The sequence below is a fragment of the Eleginops maclovinus genome, chromosome 16 (genome assembly GCF_036324505.1).
Source record: "Eleginops maclovinus isolate JMC-PN-2008 ecotype Puerto Natales chromosome 16, JC_Emac_rtc_rv5, whole genome shotgun sequence".
Lineage (NCBI taxonomy): Eukaryota > Metazoa > Chordata > Actinopteri > Perciformes > Eleginopidae > Eleginops > Eleginops maclovinus.
Genome location: NC_086364.1, coordinates 21,216,680 through 21,237,160, shown reverse-complemented (window position 1 = coordinate 21,237,160; position 20,481 = coordinate 21,216,680). Strand labels below are relative to the sequence as shown.

At 43.0% G+C, this 20,481-nt stretch overlaps 1 protein-coding gene across 1 annotated transcript in view; it reads right to left on the bottom strand.

Moving 5' to 3' along the window:
• Positions 1-2,052: 2,052 nt before the first annotated feature.
• Positions 2,053-20,481, bottom strand: part of grin2ba (glutamate receptor, ionotropic, N-methyl D-aspartate 2B, genome duplicate a) — a 146,742-nt gene continuing 128,313 nt past the window's right edge. The window contains exons 11-16 of the mRNA XM_063904850.1: positions 19,392-19,517; positions 15,616-15,845; positions 15,365-15,525; positions 13,687-13,874; positions 9,481-9,719; positions 2,053-4,885 (exon numbers count right to left, since the gene is read on the bottom strand). Coding sequence (XP_063760920.1) covers positions 2,615-4,885; positions 9,481-9,719; positions 13,687-13,874; positions 15,365-15,525; positions 15,616-15,845; positions 19,392-19,517 — 3,215 coding nt within the window. The 3' untranslated portion in view covers positions 2,053-2,614. The remainder of the gene's footprint in view (positions 4,886-9,480; positions 9,720-13,686; positions 13,875-15,364; positions 15,526-15,615; positions 15,846-19,391; positions 19,518-20,481) is intronic.

Genomic DNA, 20,481 nt, shown 5'->3' with positions numbered 1-20,481 from the left:
ATCACCAAACGTCTACACCTACAGTAAATTATCCTCGATTTCCAACACTTTAGTGAAAATATGAACGAAAGCATAAGTCTTAACATAATCAGTATACTGATTGGTAAACTATTGAATTAAATAACATGAGATTTAAAGAAAAAAGAGGTTCAATTATATCACTTAGGATTAGTAATATCTGTGTCTTAACTATATTTTTATTTGTGTCGTTTTTCAGTTTTTTTGTACGAGTTTTTTATCGTGGTTTTATTTCTTAAATTGCTGTAAAACATATTGAAAGTTACATCCTGTCTGTCTGTTTACTGTACAAAGTGAAAAGAGTATTTTTAAATAGATTATTTACAAGGAAAAAAGGTTGAAACGTACAAATGCTGATTGATGCCCACACACCGAGGTCTCTCTCGTCTGCTCCGTCTTATTTCCTCGTCCCGTTATCCTTCTTTTTGAACCGTCTACGTTGTTAATGGTTGAAACCTGAACTTTCAAAAATGTGTGCGTATAAAAATTCCAGAGATCCCAATCTATTTATTAGGAGAGGGGGGGGGGGGGGGGGGGTAAGATCTGTTTGATTTAAGGCTAACTCGATCGGTCTCATTTTGTCCGTGATATCTGTGGAGCAAGGGGTCGAACCTGTGAGTAGTTGCGAGAAAAAAACAGCTGTTATCATTCAATTGTGACTTCTCTCCTCGCACACACACGCACACACACACACACACACACACCTCTTACACTGATGCATTTAGATAAGGGGTTATAAGATGACAAAGATCCCTCTGCGCAATCTTTCCCGCAGCCCTTGAACTTCTGACCCCGCCAGCTAATCGAAGATCCAGCCTTTAAATGGAGGCATCTTTATTCTGTACAGTAATGTGATGAGTCATCCTCAGACAGCTCTAGGTGGGAAGGGGATGATAAGGCATGTCTACTGAGTGCCTGAACCTACACTGAGTAAAAAGGTCCTGTGCAATAAATGAGGCCTCTCAAGCGAGAAAAAACATATCTACATCAAGTGAGATTTCGCAAGATGGCCGTCTTCCGGTTCGCCTCAAATAGACACCTTCCTCGGCTCGAGCTTTAATGGGCTTTAACACGTCTCCTGCACGTTGTTGCATTGCGCCAACATAACAGTGCATATATTAATCACACACACAATGTACAAACAAAGCTTTCTGTAGAGTGGAAAGTAACGGCTCCAACGAGAGGCCCGAACAAATAAATAAAGAGAGAGTGCCCGGTGACTGTTAGCATGTAACCTGAATAAAAGAAGCGGTCTAAAGGCTGCCGTGTTGTGAAGTGAGACGCTATCCGTGACAGTTGTTTGTACGTAAAGCGCCGCCCAAACTCGCCGTATGAAATATTTGTTTACGAAGTTATAAAACGTCTCTTTGTAATCGAAACTGTCGGCTGCCGGATGTAAATTTTCACTGCAGTTTTTTTTTTGGCTCATAAACGAGAAGAGAATCGGCCTGAAAAGCATGCCGGTCCGTCCCTGGTTCGAACCGGAAGGACACATCCACTGGAGACCATTAAGGCACGTCCTTCCTCTCTGTATCTTCGGCTTCGGGACGTCGTTCACAGTAACACAAGTTACAAAATGTGTTTTTAAGTGTGTGTGTGATTTGTAATGTCTTGAAAACATCAAATAAAGGATCTGGCAGCTCTAAACGTGTCTTCCAGATCCAGTTATTTCCACAAGGAGCAAATAAATGTATGAGCGTGGCGTAAAAACAGAATTAAAAAGGTCTCAGTCTTTCTGGCTTGTTGGTTGAACTTAACAACCGTCCTGCTTGCACACAGGATTACAACTACAGATACTAAAACAGTAGTGAAATATTATACCAACAGAACATAAAACAAGAGAAAACTTATCGTAAGCAGAGTTATCATAATCAGCACTAACATCTTTGTTATTCACAATATTATTATTGTTGTTCTTATACCCTGTTTTTTTCTATAAGAATATCTTATTATCATTCATGATTGTATTTCTCATAGCAAACAAGATCAGCTCTTTTGGCGTCAGGGATGAGGAGGAGGAGGAGGAGGAGGAGGAGGAGGATTGGGGGTGAAGGGATAAAGGACGCTGGATCGCAGCTCGGGGGTATCACATGAAAAATGTCTCCTTTTTTCTGCAGTGAAACGGGCAGATGGGCAGCTCGTTCTCGCAGTTCTTCCTCAAGAGCACTCAGCGGGAGATCTCTCAGACAGCCATCGCACCAGACAGTCCAATATCAAACTCAGATGAAGTGTCGCCTCTCTAAGTACATCGACGTCTGCCTCGTGAAATGCCCGGCTTTGGAGTTGAGTGCGATGTTAAGGGGAATGTTGATTGACTGTGTTTGGACATGAAAGTAGCTTTGGCTGTTACTGAGAGAGAGGGTTAACATCCCAAACCTCCACAGGGTGTCCGGATTACTTTACCCAGATTTGACCCTTTTCAATTTCACTGCTCTCTCCCCTTTCACCTTGCTGTCCCAATATGGGGCTAGAGTTGCAGTGTGTTGGACAGTGTCTGTAAAATCATCCCTGATCTCCTAACACAACACGCCTCGATGTCCCTCCCTTCCTCCTCCCCTCGCCCATCGTCCACTCCTTACTTCGCCAATTGCCGATCTCACACGTCAGACTCAATGCTGGACAGTTTCTCGTACACATGGCCATTGCTTCCATTGAAGGGACGCGGGGGTCCGACCCCCAGCATGGAGCCGTGGTGGTTCATCCCACCGAGGCTGAGCTCTTTCGGGAACCGGGGCGTCACGTTGGACATCACCCCGGCCGTGGCGGACGCCGGCAGATATGACGTCGTGCTCATCTGGCTCCTGAAGTCACTTCGGCTTGGTTTGGCAACTTGTTGCTGCTGTTGCTGTTGCTGTTGCTTTTTCATGTAATATTGTTTGGCTCCGTGCATCAGACACTGGTCGTCGCCAAAGGTGGGTATAAAGGGGTTTTGGTTGACCCTGTCCGGGTAAAGAGATTTGGATAAAGAGAACCCTCCCCCACCTCCTCCCTCCATCAGAGACCTGTCCCTGTCTCGCATGTCTCTCTCTCCGATGGAGCGGCGGTGAAGGCCGTCGCTTCTGAACAAACCGAACGGTGATCCGGGTCGTTTGCGGCCCTCGTAAAACAACGGATCCCTGTCTCGTTCCCGCTCCCGCTCCGAGCCCCCGTGGCGCTCGAATATGTGTGCGAAGGGGCTGGTGCCCTCCATGTAGCGCTCTTTCTCCTTCAAGCTAACGCTCCTGGGTGGGGGCAGCATCCCTCCTATACCTTGGCCACCTATTCCTCCCCCAATACCTCCCAGGCCCATCAAACTGCCCATCCCGCCCGACTCCTCTTTCTGAAGGTCAACAAAAGCGTCGTACGAGTGCTGCCGCCTCAGTGGTTTGCCGAACCCTCCGCTCTTCCTCCGCTGCTGGCCCTGAGATTGAGGGCCTGGGCCCATACCTACACCTCCCCCACCGACTCCATTCCCTCCCCCCATCTGTTCCAAGAGGTGGTTGTTGTCCTCGCTGATATCGTAGAGGTTTCCTGTCTTTTTACAACCCTCGCAGCGCATGCAGGTCGCAGAGCTCGGGCGGCTGTTTCCTCCGCCTCCCGACGTCCCACAGCTCATGCCGCCACCGTACACTCCTCCGTGCATCGACATCTGCTTGCCTCCCCCGCTCGCCCGACAGTTCCTGCACTCCCACTCTCCCCCTGCCAGCCCAGATCCTCCTACAGCACTCTTTATATCAGACTTTTTGGGTTTGCTCTTAAGAAAGTCATCCACTGGAACCAGGGTGGTGCAGTTGCCTCCATCTCTACTCCCAGGGCCTTCCGTCAGGTCCACATGTTCCCACTGAGGAACGCCCTCTTTGGGCCGAAACTGGTCCAAATAAAAATCTCTAACGCTCTCCTTCTCCCTGAACATGTAGTTACTGTCGCTGTTCCCACTCAAGCCTCTCTTCCGTTCTGGGGGCAACAGCGGTGGGGAGGCGGAGCGGTGGCCGTGGTAGTGGTGGTGGCTGATGTGGTACGGTTTCCTCCGGTAGCCCAGCTCGATCTCGTCCAGCTCCCGTCTGGACTTGGCAGAGGCCGGCCTCTTTTTCAGGCTATCGCGGTACTGTTTGCGTTTCTTGGCGTTACCCTCCAGGTTTCCGTAAGTCACCGTGTGCGTGGATATATCCGAGACGTCCGATCGTCGATCCATATTCCCATCGTCATCTAATCTACCTCCGCAGTAGCCGTGCCCGGGGATAAAAGTGGAGCTTGAGGCTCCTCCCTTGAAGGAGAACTTCCCGTAAAGGTCCGGTAAGCCTCCCTTGAAGCTCTGCACTGGGGGAGGAGTTTGTCCGGACAGCAAATCAAACTTGCTCATGTTCCTGTGGGTCAATGCCGAGCAGGGCTGGGTGGTGAAAATAGGCGCCACCCCTCCTCCAATGCTATCGCAATCAAACATCCCCCCCTCCAGAGAACTCGCACTACCCAAACTGTGAGGCCTGTTCGGCGGCGGTCCGTTGAGCCCAAGCGTCGAGCCGTGGTGGTGCAGGTAGTGATCCTGGTACAGATTGCTGTCCTTCAGGTGGAGGTTACCAAACGTCCTCTCCACCTCGCTGATGTAGTCGCTGAACATGTTGTCTTCAGGCAGGTACGGCGGCTTGCAGTCCGAGTGGCCCGCCAAGCTGCGCCGGTGTTCTGATATGTCGTAGACGGAGGATTCCCGGCGGATGAAGTCCAGCGCGCTGTGGGGCGAGCCGTTCACGCCCGACAGGGACGCCATGTTCTTGGCGGTGCGTAGGAGGCGCATGATGTTGGAGTGGGTGTTGTTCATGGTGGCTGATGGGGAGTTCAACGCCGAGCTGCTCTTCTCCTCGATCTGCACCCCGTGGATGCAGCTGTAGATGCCCTGTGGGGAAACACACGCAAGAGAAAGCATTAGTGGGTGAACGGTAAATGATTTGCCACAAATATTGTATACTAACGGCAAAGTTAATGTGTTTATATTTCCATATTAACTGGTACTGAATCTGAATGGTTCTTTCTACAAGATCGTGGGTACACATTGATTTGAATTATTTTATTTTAATGTGAAAGACATCCACCAGGTTTCTCTGTTGTGTTGAATTGACCTTTATTCTTTTTGTTTGTTGTCCCTTCCCTGTAGTGAGTTTTATAAGATTGTGTGCATGTAAATGGTCTGCAAAGGGTCTGTGTTCCCTCCAGAGGGGGTTTCTCTCCCACACACTCCCCCCTCTGCCGGAAACGCCCCATTACCATGGAACACTTGAGCTTCTATTTGCTAGCGCTCCAACACATTGTACGTGATAGGCTAAGGGGCGGGACATCTCTCAACGGTTGACTAATCACAACAGAGCCGGGCCAGCTGACCAATCAGAGCAGACTGGGCTCTGGTTTCAGACAGAGGGTGAAAAGAGGTGCAGCAGCACAGGCAGTATGAGAAACATAAAGAGCTTTTTGAACTTTAAATCTTTCAGACATGTCCCAGTAGAGAAACAGAATACAAATATGAACCTAAAAATAATTATATTAGGGCTCCTTTAAACATCAAGCTCTTCGATTCATTGTCTTTAATCCTTTGTAAACTGATTATAGACCTGCCACATGCTCCATGGTCAGTGTAGGAGCTCTAGTTCCTAGAAATTGACATGATCTACTGCAGATATTGGACGTCAAAAACATGCAGCCCCTTTGCATCCTGACTACGCCGTTTTATAAAACCAGTAGATGGCATCAAGCGAGTAGAGGCTCTTTCCGCTGATGCTGTCAATACCTCACTCAATACATGAGTAAAAACAGATGCAACGTGATTTATAGGCAGTAGCTGCTGTACATTACCTGGTGTGCAAGTGAGCATACAGTAAGAAGATGGAAGGACAGTGGATGATTGATAAAGGCGAAGGGGCTGTAAAAAAAACCTGGGTCCCGCTGGTCAATACCTTTAATCAATGTGATTAGAATTCTGCTGAATTATATCCTCCGGCCGTTATTAAACACCTCAGTTCCACCGCGGCACACAATCTCCCCGTCGAAAGAGAAAAACCTTAACCGAGGAGACGGAAAGACATACTGCTCCATTTGCATTCAGTGATGTACGATACAATATTCAGATAAAAATGGATGTGCAGAGGAGAGCAAAGCCCAGCATGACGGATGGGGACGGTAGAGCATCGGATCAATTCCAAACAATGATTTTGCTCAGTTTTCTGGACGTCTGTAGAAGGAAACAAAGGGAGGCTTCCGGCCACTTTTTAAAAGATCAGCTGACCTGCCGATGCAGAGGTCAGGACAAGAGGTCAGCCGGCTGTCAAATCTCCTCCGCTGTTAAGCTACGATTCGTCCAAGCCTCCGCCGTTTATCCACTCGTTGACCCTCGGCTCTCCTTTCCCTAGACGCCTAGTTAATTAGCGACATGGACAGTACCTGCATTGCAGCAAAAGGAGGCCTTCATCCCTCATTCTGCTTTTATGGATAGTTTTATTACTTCTTTTCAATTTCACAGTCTGTTAACAGCCGAGTATGTAAAGCTGGACAATGGCTACAACTTAAAGAAGTTCACATAAACAGAAATATGGTCTTTGGATGAGAGTCTTGCAGAGGAGGACAATTCCATACACCCAACTAGGTTTTTTATTCCCACACATATTTCAATGTTTATCTGGTCTTTCTCTGTCTCATCTGTGTTTCCTTCTTCCATCTGCCTGTTGATATAATTTGTCATCACTTCATATCTTTTGTTTTCCTTCTTTTATTGTCTTGATTACTGTGCACCTGCTGCCAAAGCTGTCACGTCTCTTCCCTCCCATGACATCTATGACAACAATCCATTCCGGTCAGACTTTTTCCAGAAGCATCCGCAATAACCTCAGTAAGACATCCCTCACTTTGGAGAGTAAAAGCAAGTTCAGGGTGAATATTTGTGAGGTTTTCAAGCTTTATCCTGGCTTTTTTTTTTCATGCTTCTTTTGGCCTTGGTGCACCGGACCCTCAACATTAGCTGCCCACTGCTTCAGGCACACGGATGGGTTGAATTCAGATGCTACATTTTGCAGTGTGTGCTGTGTTCATGAACATGTGTTTGGTTTGAATACACAGGGTTTCATTCAAATCCTCCATTACTAATTCTAATTGAGGAACAAGGAACTGTAGGACATTCAATTCTTGGACACTTAACAAAGAGATTGCTGCTTCGCATTCAGCAGCACATTTTTGTCCACCCTACATGCCCACAGAAAGTAACAGTTGGCAGACTCCTGACGGGTCCAGAGCTACAGTCGCTGATTATTTGGGCAGGATGTGTGAATAGCAATAACTGTGGCCTGAGGGGTTCGTAAGGAATTTTCAATCCACCGGGGGAATCGCAGCAAAATCTATAAGTGATTACACTGGTACAGGGAGGCAGGAAATCAACAAATAACTAGCTTTGGCCTATGTACGATTGCATATAGAGTGCCTTTTGTACTGCGGCTAATCATTTCTGCAGGAATATGGCGCCTCATGCGAGGCTTGTGCAAAGTAGGAGTGATTAAACCTCTAACACATTTACAGTCCTTAAGTTATTAGGGGCCTTTTAAATCGATATAATTAATTTGTCTCAGTGTTGCAGGTGGGTCCTGGAGGAGCAGGTAGCCGGGGGGAGGGAGGGGGGGAATGCTAACCGGGCATGAAGACCGTGACGTGGCTCACGCCGACCGTGACAGATGTCTCATTTTTTACACTCCCGAGCTTGAATGTTAATTGCAGGCAATAACAATAAAGTTTATTGGATTATGCTGTGAAATTAAAAAAGCAGAATCAATCGGAGGAAAGGGAGGAGGGGGCGGGGGGGTGGAGAAAACGATGTGAGGCAGTGGTCGAAGAACGGGGGAAGATAATAACGTGTGATTTCCAATTGCCGAGCTACGGTGGCTGGTGGGTGCAAAGTGGAGAATTGGCAGCAGGTCTAAAAACGACGCAAATATCGTCACCTTTTAGTTTCCATTCTTTAATGGTTTTAAGTTTAAGTACACAAGCGCATATTTTGTGAGGAAGTTTCTTAATTTGCATGTGTCTTGGCTCATTTGTGTTTTAATATTTGCATTATTTCTGAAGCTGCATAGGTTTCTGCTAATGGAAAGGTGTTGGGCTGTTTGCACCTGTCGGTCACCGTACCGAGCTCTTTATGCTTTGTATGCTAATGAGCACTTGATGAATATTTCCCCAGAATAAAAACTGAATTGTCTGGTGTTTTTTTTTTGCTCATTTGCCTCTTTGCAGCAAAGACGGAGGTGATGTCTGTAAATGGGAGCAATCAGCCAGTGTAGCATAATTGCTTTTCAGATTCAGACCCCCATTCACATTTTCCTAACGATGTAATAATCAAATACAACACCAAGCAGCCTGTCGTTGGAAAATGAGAAGACATTTTTAGCAACTGATATTTCACGCTCCTTCTACACAAACAGACGCAAGCATAAACAAGGCGACAACGTCAAATTAACACCGTACAAAATAATCAGAGTTGGGCACTGGAGCGTAATATTAGAGCGGGGAGGGGGAAATGCTATGTTGGTTTTTCCTGCTTTGCTTTCTTGGTACAAGCAGTCCCGGTATATCAAATGTGTGTGTGTGTGTGTGTGTGTGTGAGAGGGGGCTGTAAATTAGCCACGTGGTTTAGCCTGCAGCGGTTCACCTTCAGAGGCAGTGAATTACACCGGAGCCATGTCAAAACAATTGGAATGCAAATCAAATACCTCGGGGTGACTTTGGTCCCCTGGGATCCAGTAATCTACCCTCTCCGGTTGTGTGGCTGATTTTTGTTGAGTGAAATATTGATTTTGGCTCAACATTTTGTAAATATTTACCCCCAGGACGTCAGAAAGGCCTGACCATCGAAACGAAAAGGGAAAAAAAGCCCAATATCTATTTGGAAGTGACTAATTTGGTTAGACATAACTGACGAATAACCAAGGTCACTTCTGGAAAATATAAATTGGTTGTTCTCTTAAAGTGGCAATAGACAACATTTTTACTTTACCTGTCATTAATGTTTATTGCACAATGAAATGGCTGTAGAATAACAACACCATCTGCAATCATGTCGTTTTTTTATAAGCATCTCTATCGTATAAATCTGTCTAAACCCAGATTGCAACCTCCCTTTCAAAATAAAAGCCCAGGAAATAAAACCACATGCATTACTGACTAACAACTTTATTTTATTTAAGTTGTTACATTTTATTTTGTTTTAATTTCATACTGGTTTACTTCCTTTAGTGTTATAGCTTTAAATTCTATTTTATCAAATTTTTTAAATATATTTTTTGTATTTTCAGCGCTTTTCAGAAACACCTGGAACCGTTTCAAAGGCGCTATAAAAATAAACCTTTACATTTATTTAAATTAATTGACGATTTTTTATTTAACTTTTTCAGAATTTCTGGACCTCAGCTGCCTCATGTCTGAGGCCTCTACCTCCCCCAGTAACTCCCCTCCCTTCCTCACCCTGCTGATGGAGAAGACGAAGCCGGGCTGTCCTGAGCAGACGCCCATGAAGCAGAAGCGCAGCTGCCAGTAGAACCAGTGCTCGCAGATGAAGGTGATGAGCGACAGAGCCATGGCGGCGCCGAGCATGTAGAACACACCCGCCATGTTGTCGATGTCCAGCTGACTGGACATCACCTCGTTCTTCTCGTGGTGGCAGATTCCCGTCAGCCACAGGGACTCCAGCTCCTCCATTTCACCTGGAAGAAAAGACAAGATAAGATTCAAGACAATAATTAGTCTGTTTTCCAGAGTCCTGTTTTGAACCAGGAAATGTTGAGTACCCTAAAGCACATAGAAAGTGCCGGTTGCTAACCTGCTCATATTTGCACAATAAGCATAATTTGCATCAAATAATGTAATTAATTAGCATAACACAAAAGCTGAAATATAGCACGGCTGATTTGGACAATTTCTGAGTGGTTTTGGAGGTTATTGAGTTTATTGAATCAATTCCTGACACTTTTAGGAGCAGAAATGGCGGTTTTGAACCTAGATTTATCAAAATCAGCCCACCAGGAGTACAAATATGACCATTTTCTGGTTAAAACTGCCATTTTATATCCTGAAAATGTACCGGTACTGGCAAAAGAGTATATTTGTAAATGTTTGCACCTTTTTTCTAGATTTGAAATGTTTGAACATTTTTGTGATTTTTATTTGTATTTGTACTCAAGTCTTTAGATGTGAGAAAAATAATATTTGTCATGATGTTTGTGCCTATTGTTTTAGAAGAAGAAGAAGAGTAAGGACAGAGGAAAGGAGGTTAAAGGAGGCGAGAAAGAGGACCCTGACGGGAATTGAAATAAAGAAAAGGGTGGGAAAATACAAAGGAGGATGTGATGTAATATCAGGATGGTGTTTTTGGAGGACACGAGGGATGGAGATGTGATGCAACAGAAGAAGAAGAAGAAGAAGAAGAAGAAGAAGAAGAAGAGGGGAGGGAAGATGGCGGGCAGACGGTGGGATAAAGGAGGGAGGGGGGCCTTGGATTTTGCAGACAGGAACAGATAAAGCCATTGGTCACATGTTAATTATCTTTTTTTTGCTCTCATTCTCGCAAATAATTGAGTCTTTTCACAGCTTTAGGCATCAATGCAAACTGAGGAAACACGTTTTAGGTTAATTTGTATGCCTGTGCACGTATCTGTGTGTACGTGTGTGTGTGTGTGTTCGACGCTGGTCCCTGAGCTTCTGGTCTTTTTTGTGGGTCACCTTCTGTTTCATCACGAGCTGTTCTCTATCAAAGCCGAGCGAGCAGAACAGGCGTCGCTTAATTAATCATACATTCAGCCGATGTCGCGGCACGTCAGAGCGACTCCTGCACCGAGCGCTGACTGGCCTCTGAGCATCACAGAGTAGCAACACAGCATACAGAAAAGTAAAGGAAAACACACCACACACACTCACACACACTTAGACACACTTACACACAGTCCCACAGCAGCCACGACTTTAAGTCTGCTGAGAAAACAGTGGTCGAAAGCACATTTACTTAACTCTTATTCGGACATAATTGGACTTTGTTTGAATATTTCCATTTCATTATTTAATTAACTTTATACTTATAGTCCCCTAACAAGTTATTTCTTTACTTTGAGACCCCCTCGCAGCCCTGGTACCAGCACCAGACTCTCCCCGTGAGCCCGATCTGTTTCTAGGCCACCAGGAGGGAGTGCATGGTGAGGCGTGGTGAAGTGACATTGAAATCCTGAGAGGGTTGAGACAGGAAGACTGTTCCTAACTGCAGGCAAACCCATAGACACACACACACACACACACACACACACACACACACGGTACACATGTGTACTCGTTAGGTATCTTGCCTCAGGATACTTCAACTTATTAAGTGGAGTTTTCCGTGTCCGACACACTCCCAGAAACTCATCTATTTGACTCCTTTGTTTACTTCAGGAACATAATGACATCACTATGTAACACTTGCGCTTCTATTGGATAGCGCTCCAACACATTGTACGTGATAGGCTAAGGGGCGGGACATCTCTAAGCAGGTTGACCAATAGTAGGCTGGTCTATTACAGTGTATTCTAACTTATTCTGTAGTTGGTATGAACAATTCATTGGTGACATGCTGCTGAAACAAAACAATTTCCCAATTCAGGATCAATAAGTATATCTAATCTGACAATATAAGTTACATACCTTTGGGAAATAATCAACATGTCAGAAACCACACACACACACACACACACACACACACACACACACACACACACACACACACACACACACACACACACACACACACACACACACACACACACACACACACACACACACACACACACACACACACACACACACAGAACTGTATCTAGGTTGATAAAAATAAACCTGTCACAAATCTCTTCACTGCTCTCTCCTTATCTCTCACACACACACACACACACACACACACAACACACACACACCCTGTTATTTCTGAAGCCTGACCCATATTCACATTTGAACATGCACACACACACACCACACACACACAGTGTTGAAATACACCAGGAGCGATGCTGGCACCCCTAACTGGGACGCACTATAGCGGCCCCGGAGGCCCCTCGGTTCAGGATGCTCACAACATGCTGGACCCTGCCCAAATAAACTATCAACAACACACACACACACACACACACACACACAGAGCAAGCATCGAGTCGTAGGTAGTAAAAGATTATTTGTAATTTCGATTATTACAAAGAATAATTCACTTTAATTATCTTAAAAAAAGAACATTTGTGAAAAAGTTTGTTTTTATCTCCGTTGTTTATTTAAATATGGACATGTTTGTGGGTTGTTTCCTGACACAACCCTGCGAGCACATGTTGACTCTAATACAATAAAACTTGTGAGTGTTTTTGTAGCGTGCAGGGTAGAAATGGACGTTTTCTAACACGTTTCCTCTCTCTCCCCCCCCCCCCCCCCCCCCCCCCCCCCCCCCCCCCCCCCCCCCCCCTTGTCGTGAGGCTCATTAATGCTCCGCGCTGACAGGACTGAAGTGTTTCTGAAGAAAAAGCCCCGGAGAGCTTGGACAGTCTCCCATAAAAAGGGAAGCGTGATCATAAAGCATCGGGCCCCCAGGGTGGAGCTAAATCTCAAGTTGTATTCCTGGCTGCGCTGTCTTACCTTTTTCTGTCTGTTCTAGATATATACGAGAGTGGATCACATGAGCTTTTGACTCACAGAGACAATTAATCACCACAATCATGGTCGCAGAACGTCCCTCAGAGGAACTGTTAGCTTCTCCCCTCTCTACCTGTATTCATCACAAACAGATGACTAAACAAATCTAGTTTCTGGGAGTAGATGTTCTTTAAAATACACAGAATTAAAATTAGCCACAGTTTTTCTTCCCTGAAGGACAGCCTGTGGTGAGATATCCTCAAGGCACACACGGTGGGTAAATCAAGCGTCTCAAATGAGCTCTCAAAGGGTAATTATAGTTGATTACAACTTATTTTCAATTGTTTTTATTACGTTATTATAACACTGTAATCACCTGTTGAGATCTGTGAGCAAGATAACAAATTATAGACAAACCATGTTTAGCCAAATTTGTTTGGAGGAAATGAAAGACTAACTTTTTGACACACTGTACAGTACTTGCTGCAGCTTTGTACGATTAAACCATCTTATATATATTTCCAACAATTAGGGCGCAATAACTCTCAGTTTTCCCGGAAAATAAAGTAGTTAAGATCAGTGTTTAACTTGCTAATAACTCGCCTTATCAGAATTTCCGTTAGCACTGTCGCTATGATCTTGCTAAGCATCTAGTTGAGTACATTGGGTCTCATTCATGTCATGTCGTTTCAACATGTCGGAAGTCTGACGTGGACTTTTGAATATATTTGTGAATGGAGCCAAATGTTATTTTAACTGAAACAAAGTCAGTAAAAATAAGACCAATGATATAAAAATCAGCAGTTTAAGCTAAAAAAAAAAACCTGATTCTGACTCCTGCTTTAAGGCCGTTTCAGACACGGTATGTTCTGTTCCATCCCGAGGAAATATCGCATTATCTCAGTGACTAACCGGAGCTTCCCTTATTGTCTCTGAAGACTCATCACAACAGCACAGCCGTATGCATGATAGACCCTCTGCCTCCTGAGTGCTGCGCCCCATTTTTTAATAAGACGTTGGAAACCGCCTCACCGTCGCCAAAGAGCTGCAGGATGGCCAAGTCGACGTGCCTCTTCCACAGCGACTCCTTCTGGATGGCGATGCCGTATCCGGTGGTGGCGAAGATGTATCCGCTGCCGATGGTCACCAGCTTACAACCTTCATCCCTGCCGGCCATGTAGTTCAGCACGGCCGCGTCGTAAATGAAAGCGTCTAGTTTGCTAATGAAAAACAGAGAGAGAGAGAGAGGGAGGGAGAGAAAGAGAGAGGTAGGTTACAATTAATTAGCACTGAGGAGTCACACATCGCGGCTACAACAGTCCAATTAACCTGCTAAACAGCACTAAGCTGCTGATAAGCGTAATAGACTTCCTCTCCGTTTGCCAAAGGCTGGCGCTGGCACACAGACCGGCGGAGAGAAAACAACGCTTGATGGAAAGTGAAGAGGGGGAGGAGAAGTTCTATTGGAGGTGTTCAAAACATGTTTACAAGAAACCAGAAAGAAACAGCTAACTTTAGCATTGATGGAAATGAATAGCGAAATCTGGCATAAATTATCAATTTTTCTTCTTGAGAGATGAATGTGTTTTCAGGCCTGGTCTTGTTTATAAAAATAAATGACATTATTATTAATATTATATATTAATAATAATAATAATAATAATAATAATAATAATAATTTAAAATAATAATAATTTATAATAATAATAATTTATAATAATAATAATAATTTATAATAATAATAATAATTTATAATAATAATTATAATAATAATAATTTATAATAATAATAATTTATAATAATAATAATTATAATAATATATAATAATAATTTAAAATAATAATAATAATTTATAATAATTATAATAATATATAATAATAATTTATAATAATAATAATTATAATAATAATAATAATAATAATTTAAAATAATAATAATAATTTATAATAATAATTATAATAATAATTTATAATAATAATTAAAATAATTATAATTTATAATAATAATAATAATTATTATAATAATTAAAATAATAATAATTATAATAATTAAAAATAATAATAATAATAATTTAAAATAATAATAATAATAATAATAATAATTATAATAATTATAATAATAGTAATAATAATAATATATAATAATAATAATAATATATTTGAAAGCACTTGTTAATTATTTTTTAAACTATTTCAATCACAAATATTGGACAAAAAACTGATTGCGATGAGTTTGACCGAAATTATTAGAAATGAATTCATGATTATTGTCATTATCCTCGATGAATATTAATCAATGATTATGGTATGTAGAATACAATTTGTAGGTGGGGATTTATTCAAAAGGGGATTTTGTGTATTGCATGAAACTTAAGATTGTTTTTTTGTTTCTTCAAATAAATCATATTAACAATAATTTAAAATAATACAAACATATATTATAAAGCATTTATTAATGATTGTTTAATATAATTGTATTTTATAGTTTTGAAATGAGAAACAAACTGATTGTGAAATTAATTCATTATTATTTTCATTATCCTCGATAAATATTAAGGAATGATTATGGTATGTAGAACAAGATTTGTGGGCCGGGATTTATTCAAAATGGTATTTTACACATATTTAGCTATTAACCAAATATGGCACTTCAATTTTCAAGTTTCAATCGAAAGAAACTCAACGACCCGCTTCAGTGTTTGGTTTCTCACCCGGCCTTGAGACTCGCCAGAGCCTCGTTGACGTTTCTCTGATGAAACTTGGTCATGTATCCGTGCATCTCCGGATAGTTGTTCCTGATGTTCCTCTCCGTGCTTCCGTTTGGGACGGTACCGAACCGGAACGGAGGCGAGAAGTCGTTGGGACTCTGGAACTAAGGGGAGGGAGACGGAGAGGAGTCAAGTAAAGGTAAAGGATGCAATAAGAAAACAGGGTGTCGTCAAACAGGAGCTCTTCGTCTTACCTTTTTGTCGGACAGGCCGGTCACCTGGTCCACGTACTCCTCCTGGATCATGAAGGCGGCCAGGTTGGCAGTGTAGGAGGCGAGGAAGATGACAGCGAAGAAGGCCCACACCGACACCATGATCTTACTGGTGGTGCCTTTGGGGTTCTGCACGGGCACGGAGTTGTTGAAGACGAGACCCCACAGCAGCCAGATGGCCTTACCGATGGTGAAGGACGGACCGTGAGGCTCTGAGGGAAGACACACAGCCTCGGTTTAGTTGGTTTAGTTTAACCATTGGCTCTACAGCTGAGCAGTGATTCTGTTCTGAACCTGATGTTTGATGTGTCATCATCTGGATACTTTCCGTACAACACTGCCATGCTGTTTATTGTTAACACTTGTTCAGTGAGTGAATTTCAACTGCTTAGTGTTGACTCAAATCGCACATGGCAGCTTTACCCTGAGAGGAAGTGATGCTCACCGCTGTTAGTTAGCTGGTTAGCTAGTGTTAGCTATTGCTCACGGTGCTAAATCATCACTAACTAATAAACTAACCGTGAAAAGTTAATAGTGGCTTATTTTTGACACAAGTATAGTGTGGTGGTATAGTTGGGGCGGTGGTGGCAGAGTGGTTAGGGGCTTGGCTTGGGAACTGGAAAGTCACCAGGTTCAAGTCCCCGAAAGACCAAGTGCTACCGTGGTGTCCCTGAGCAAGACATCGTTCCCTACACTGCTCCCCGGGCGCCGTACATATGGCAGCCCACTGCTCCTAACACTAGGACGGGTCAAATGCAGAATTCTCTAATTTCCCCACGGGGATTAATAAAAGCACATCTTTATTGGCAAGTTTACCAGCAGAGCAACAGTACCCACAAAAAAAACCCTGTCATGTCGCCATCATGAGAAATCGAATAACTCGCTAAACTTCTGTTTGAGCGCCAAAATCTGGTTTAATTTGTCTGATACTTTGGTTAAGAACATCATTGCAGAATTAATGATATTCCCAGTAGCCTTAGTTTTGCTCCAGGTCCCATTTCGCACACAAAAGCTCAAAATCATCATGTTTGCATCGTTGTTAGCATTAGCATTTAGCACAGCCTCACAGAGCTGCTGGCATTGCTGCACACGTGTTATTTTAAGTCACTTCTATAACCAATGTACGTTTTATAATAGATTTTTGGGGAATGATGCTCAAACCTAGGAAAAAATTAGGCTTCTGCAAACTGCCAATTAAATAAGATGGGACATTTAGATAAATTAGATCCTGTTATTGGCTGGAAAGACTTCTTTTGAACCAGGATCAGAAAATGTGTCACAAAATCAACCACAAATGCTCAAAAGTTTTCTGGTTGGAGATTTTCTGATAAAAATGTCAAAGAATACTCGTCTCATCTGAGATACATCTAAAAACAAGACCCTATATCTCACTGCATTGTTACCTCTTAGGTTACTATGTCTTATATCAAGTATAAAGACATATTCTGGATAGATATTAGACAAACATACTTGACAAGATTCCATGTTTTTACAGTGTGAATTATTAAATGTAATTCATCTATGAGCTGGCGGAGGACGGTTTTGTTCCAGCCATTATTCTGTGATCAGCAGTTGGTTCATAATGTTTGTGTGGGTGTGTGTGAGCGTGAGAGCGAGAGAGAGAAAGGGTGTGTGTGGGTGTGTATTGTTCTGTGGAGCTTTTGTTAACGGACAAACCGACTCTATCGTGCCAAAAAAATCTCCCTTTGTGAAGTTTGCGAAAGAGAAAAGTTGGTCAAACGAATCGGGCAGCGGCTTTTACAAATCTGCAGTCGGGGCCATTGATACTTTTCTTTTTGTTTTGAATCCTTTGAGTCCAAAACTTCGATCTGCACTCTTCATGATATCAAACTCCCACCGCGCAACGAGCAGATAAAACAAGAAGAGAACAGCGCTTTAGGGAGGAGTACATCTTCTCCAGAACATGATGAAGGGTGAAAAAAAAAAGATAGCCATTGTCTAAATATAGCCACATCAGAGATAAAGTTGTGGGAAGACATTGATTTTTTTTTGTTGTTGTTTCTTATCTTTCTGGCTGGAGGGGTGGGGAGGGGGGGGGGGGGGGGGTCTAACACAAAGCTAGCCTCTTGCTGTCAGAGCCGACGACACGTGAGTTTGGGATGAATGCAAATGCGTTTCAACACTCCTGTACTGTACATGGTTTTAAACAAAAAGAGAGAAGCATGGAGGAGGAGGAGGAGGAGGAGGAGGATGAATTCACGGGTCAGTGAGGACGGCTGGTCTATATGTGGAGGCGGCCCGCAGTGCGATTGGGCGTCTTTGTGCACAGTGAGACAATTTGTACATCTGCAGTGGTAATGTTACAGACAGGAGGCGTATTCCTGCAGAGCTGCTTGTTTGCAGTGGTGGAAAAAGTATTCTTTACGTACTTATACTACACACACCCCCTCACACACCCCTCATTTCAAACCTAAGCCCTCCTTCCATGCATCAAGAGTGATAAACCTGCAGCCTCTGAGATGTGCATCACAGTGCCATTTACATTTACTCACAGTTTACACTATCTGTGCACAGTTAGTGCCCATAGGGATTGACAACAGTGGACTTGACCATGCAGAATATGCATTTCTAAGTTAAGTTCAAATGTTCTTTTTCCTCCAAAAACACTGGCAGCAATACACATGGAGGAGTACACGGGAGCGGTGTCACAACGTCTTAACCTGTAATGGATCCATTAATCACCATTAATCCATTCATAATCACCGTTGATCATAATATTATAAAATGTGTATTTACTTGGAGAGTAAAACATATTCTGCAGCGTTTGCATTAGAGCTGTCGACTCTCAGTGTGCAGCTTAGACGTCTTCATTTAAAGCTTTCATTTTGAATAAATAGTCGGGAATTCCAAAAAGTTGAAATATTGAAAAGAAAATCAAAAGGGAAAAAGTATTGGGGGACAAAAAGTGTCAGAAATTTGAACAAAATCCAATTTCTGGGGAAAAAGTGACACCCTAAAACAGATATTTGAGAAAAACTCAGATCTTTCAGTAAAAAAGTGATAATTATGAAAAGAAATCAGAGGTTTGGAAAGAATTCTACACAGAGCTAATTGATTTTATAAATACTGCTGCTGCTACTCTTTTCCTACTGCACTGTGTCATTTTAAATAGTATGTGCATGCCCCTGATCAAAGAGAGTTGTATTTTTGGTCTCTATCTTACTTTGGCTGTAACAATGTTCATTTCCCCTCTTTGAAACTGATAAAGGAGTTCTGATTCTGAGATGATGATCTATGTTTCCAGACATCAGCCGCCCTAGTCTTCCGTCGGCTCTGTGATTGTCCAGCACACACAGATGGAGAGTCCGTCCCTGTCTGAGGATTAACCTTTTGATTTCCTTTGTTCGGTTTGAAGAATATGCATTGGCAGACACACTCACTGAGAATGCCTGCTGTCATGTAGATACTGTGGAAAATTGTACCTGCCTATTTCCTGCAAAACCCATTTACTTCAGAGTGCTGAGAAGTCTAACTTTCACTCTAAAGTACGTCACTTTAAGCACATGTTGCAAATGCATAACTTCCCTGGTAAAGTCAACTTAGCGTGCCCTCCATCTGCTGCTAAAAAAACAACTGGTGAGGGATGGGGGAGGCAGCCGAACTGGAAGAGAGAGTGTCTGCATGTATTTACATCTATATCCTCAAACATATGCATCCTCCCAACAGGTACTCAGCTGTGTGTGTGTGTGTGTGTGTGTGTGTGTGTGTGTGTGTGTGTGTTTGCTGTAAACTCTCACCTTTGCCGTCAGCCAGACAGCGGTTGTAGCCCACGGGGCTGAAGTACTCGAATATAAACACAGCCATTGCTGACACCAGCAACAGCATCACGAACATCATCACCCACACATCCGCACTGAAGGGCTCTGGAGGGCGAGGGGAAGGGAGGAAAGGAGGGAGGACAGAGGAGGGGAAAAGGAGGAAGAAGAAGGGGAAGAGACGATGGAGGGAGGAAGAGGGAGAAAAAAGCGAGGGCGTCAGAGAAAATGAAGCGAGGGAGGGAGAGGGCAAGAGAGGTATGCAAATGAGGGAGAGAAAAAGAGAAATGGAGTAGGAGTGGGAGATATGAGAGGGCAGGGAGCGAGAGGCAGAATAAATAAACAGTTAGTATCATTACCATGCACTCCAGTCTGCCTCCTCATCACACACATGCATTAAAACTTGGCTGTAATCACTAAATCACTTTCAGTTCAACTTCCGAAGGTGTGAAAATGGATGAGGACCTAAAGCGACCTGCAGAGCACGTATAGCGCTCGCCATCTGTCAGGAGTGAGATGACAGTTACATAAAACACAAACAATGGCAGAACTAAGTCCCAAAAGTTTTGCATAAATCACAAATTGCCGTTAAAATTATACTTTTTGTTTTAATTCAATTCCCTTAAAAGATATGCTGTCATTTGACCTTTTATATAGTTTACACCTCTGTGTTTCTCCTCAGTTTATTCATTTGAAATGAGCGTCTATTCTATATAAGTTTGATATTTTTGATTCATTACTGTATTTATGTAAAGTATTCTCCTTATGGGAGTATGATGCAACTTAATGTAAAAGTATAGAGGGCTTGCAACATCATTTCCGGTATTACAGAGGGCCTTAAAGTAGAGGTTTATAATTAAAATCTGTCCAACAAATTTCCCTTTTGCACCTTTAAATTGACTAGGCGTCAGAACCACCAAATATCACATTATTTTAATTTATTATTGATATTATAACGATGATGTTGGGCAGTGGACTCTCACCGACGGCGTGCGCCCTCAAGACAAAATGCAGATTTTCCCCAGAAAATGTTAAAGTGATGCCAGAAAACAATCTCTGTGTTGGTCAGAAA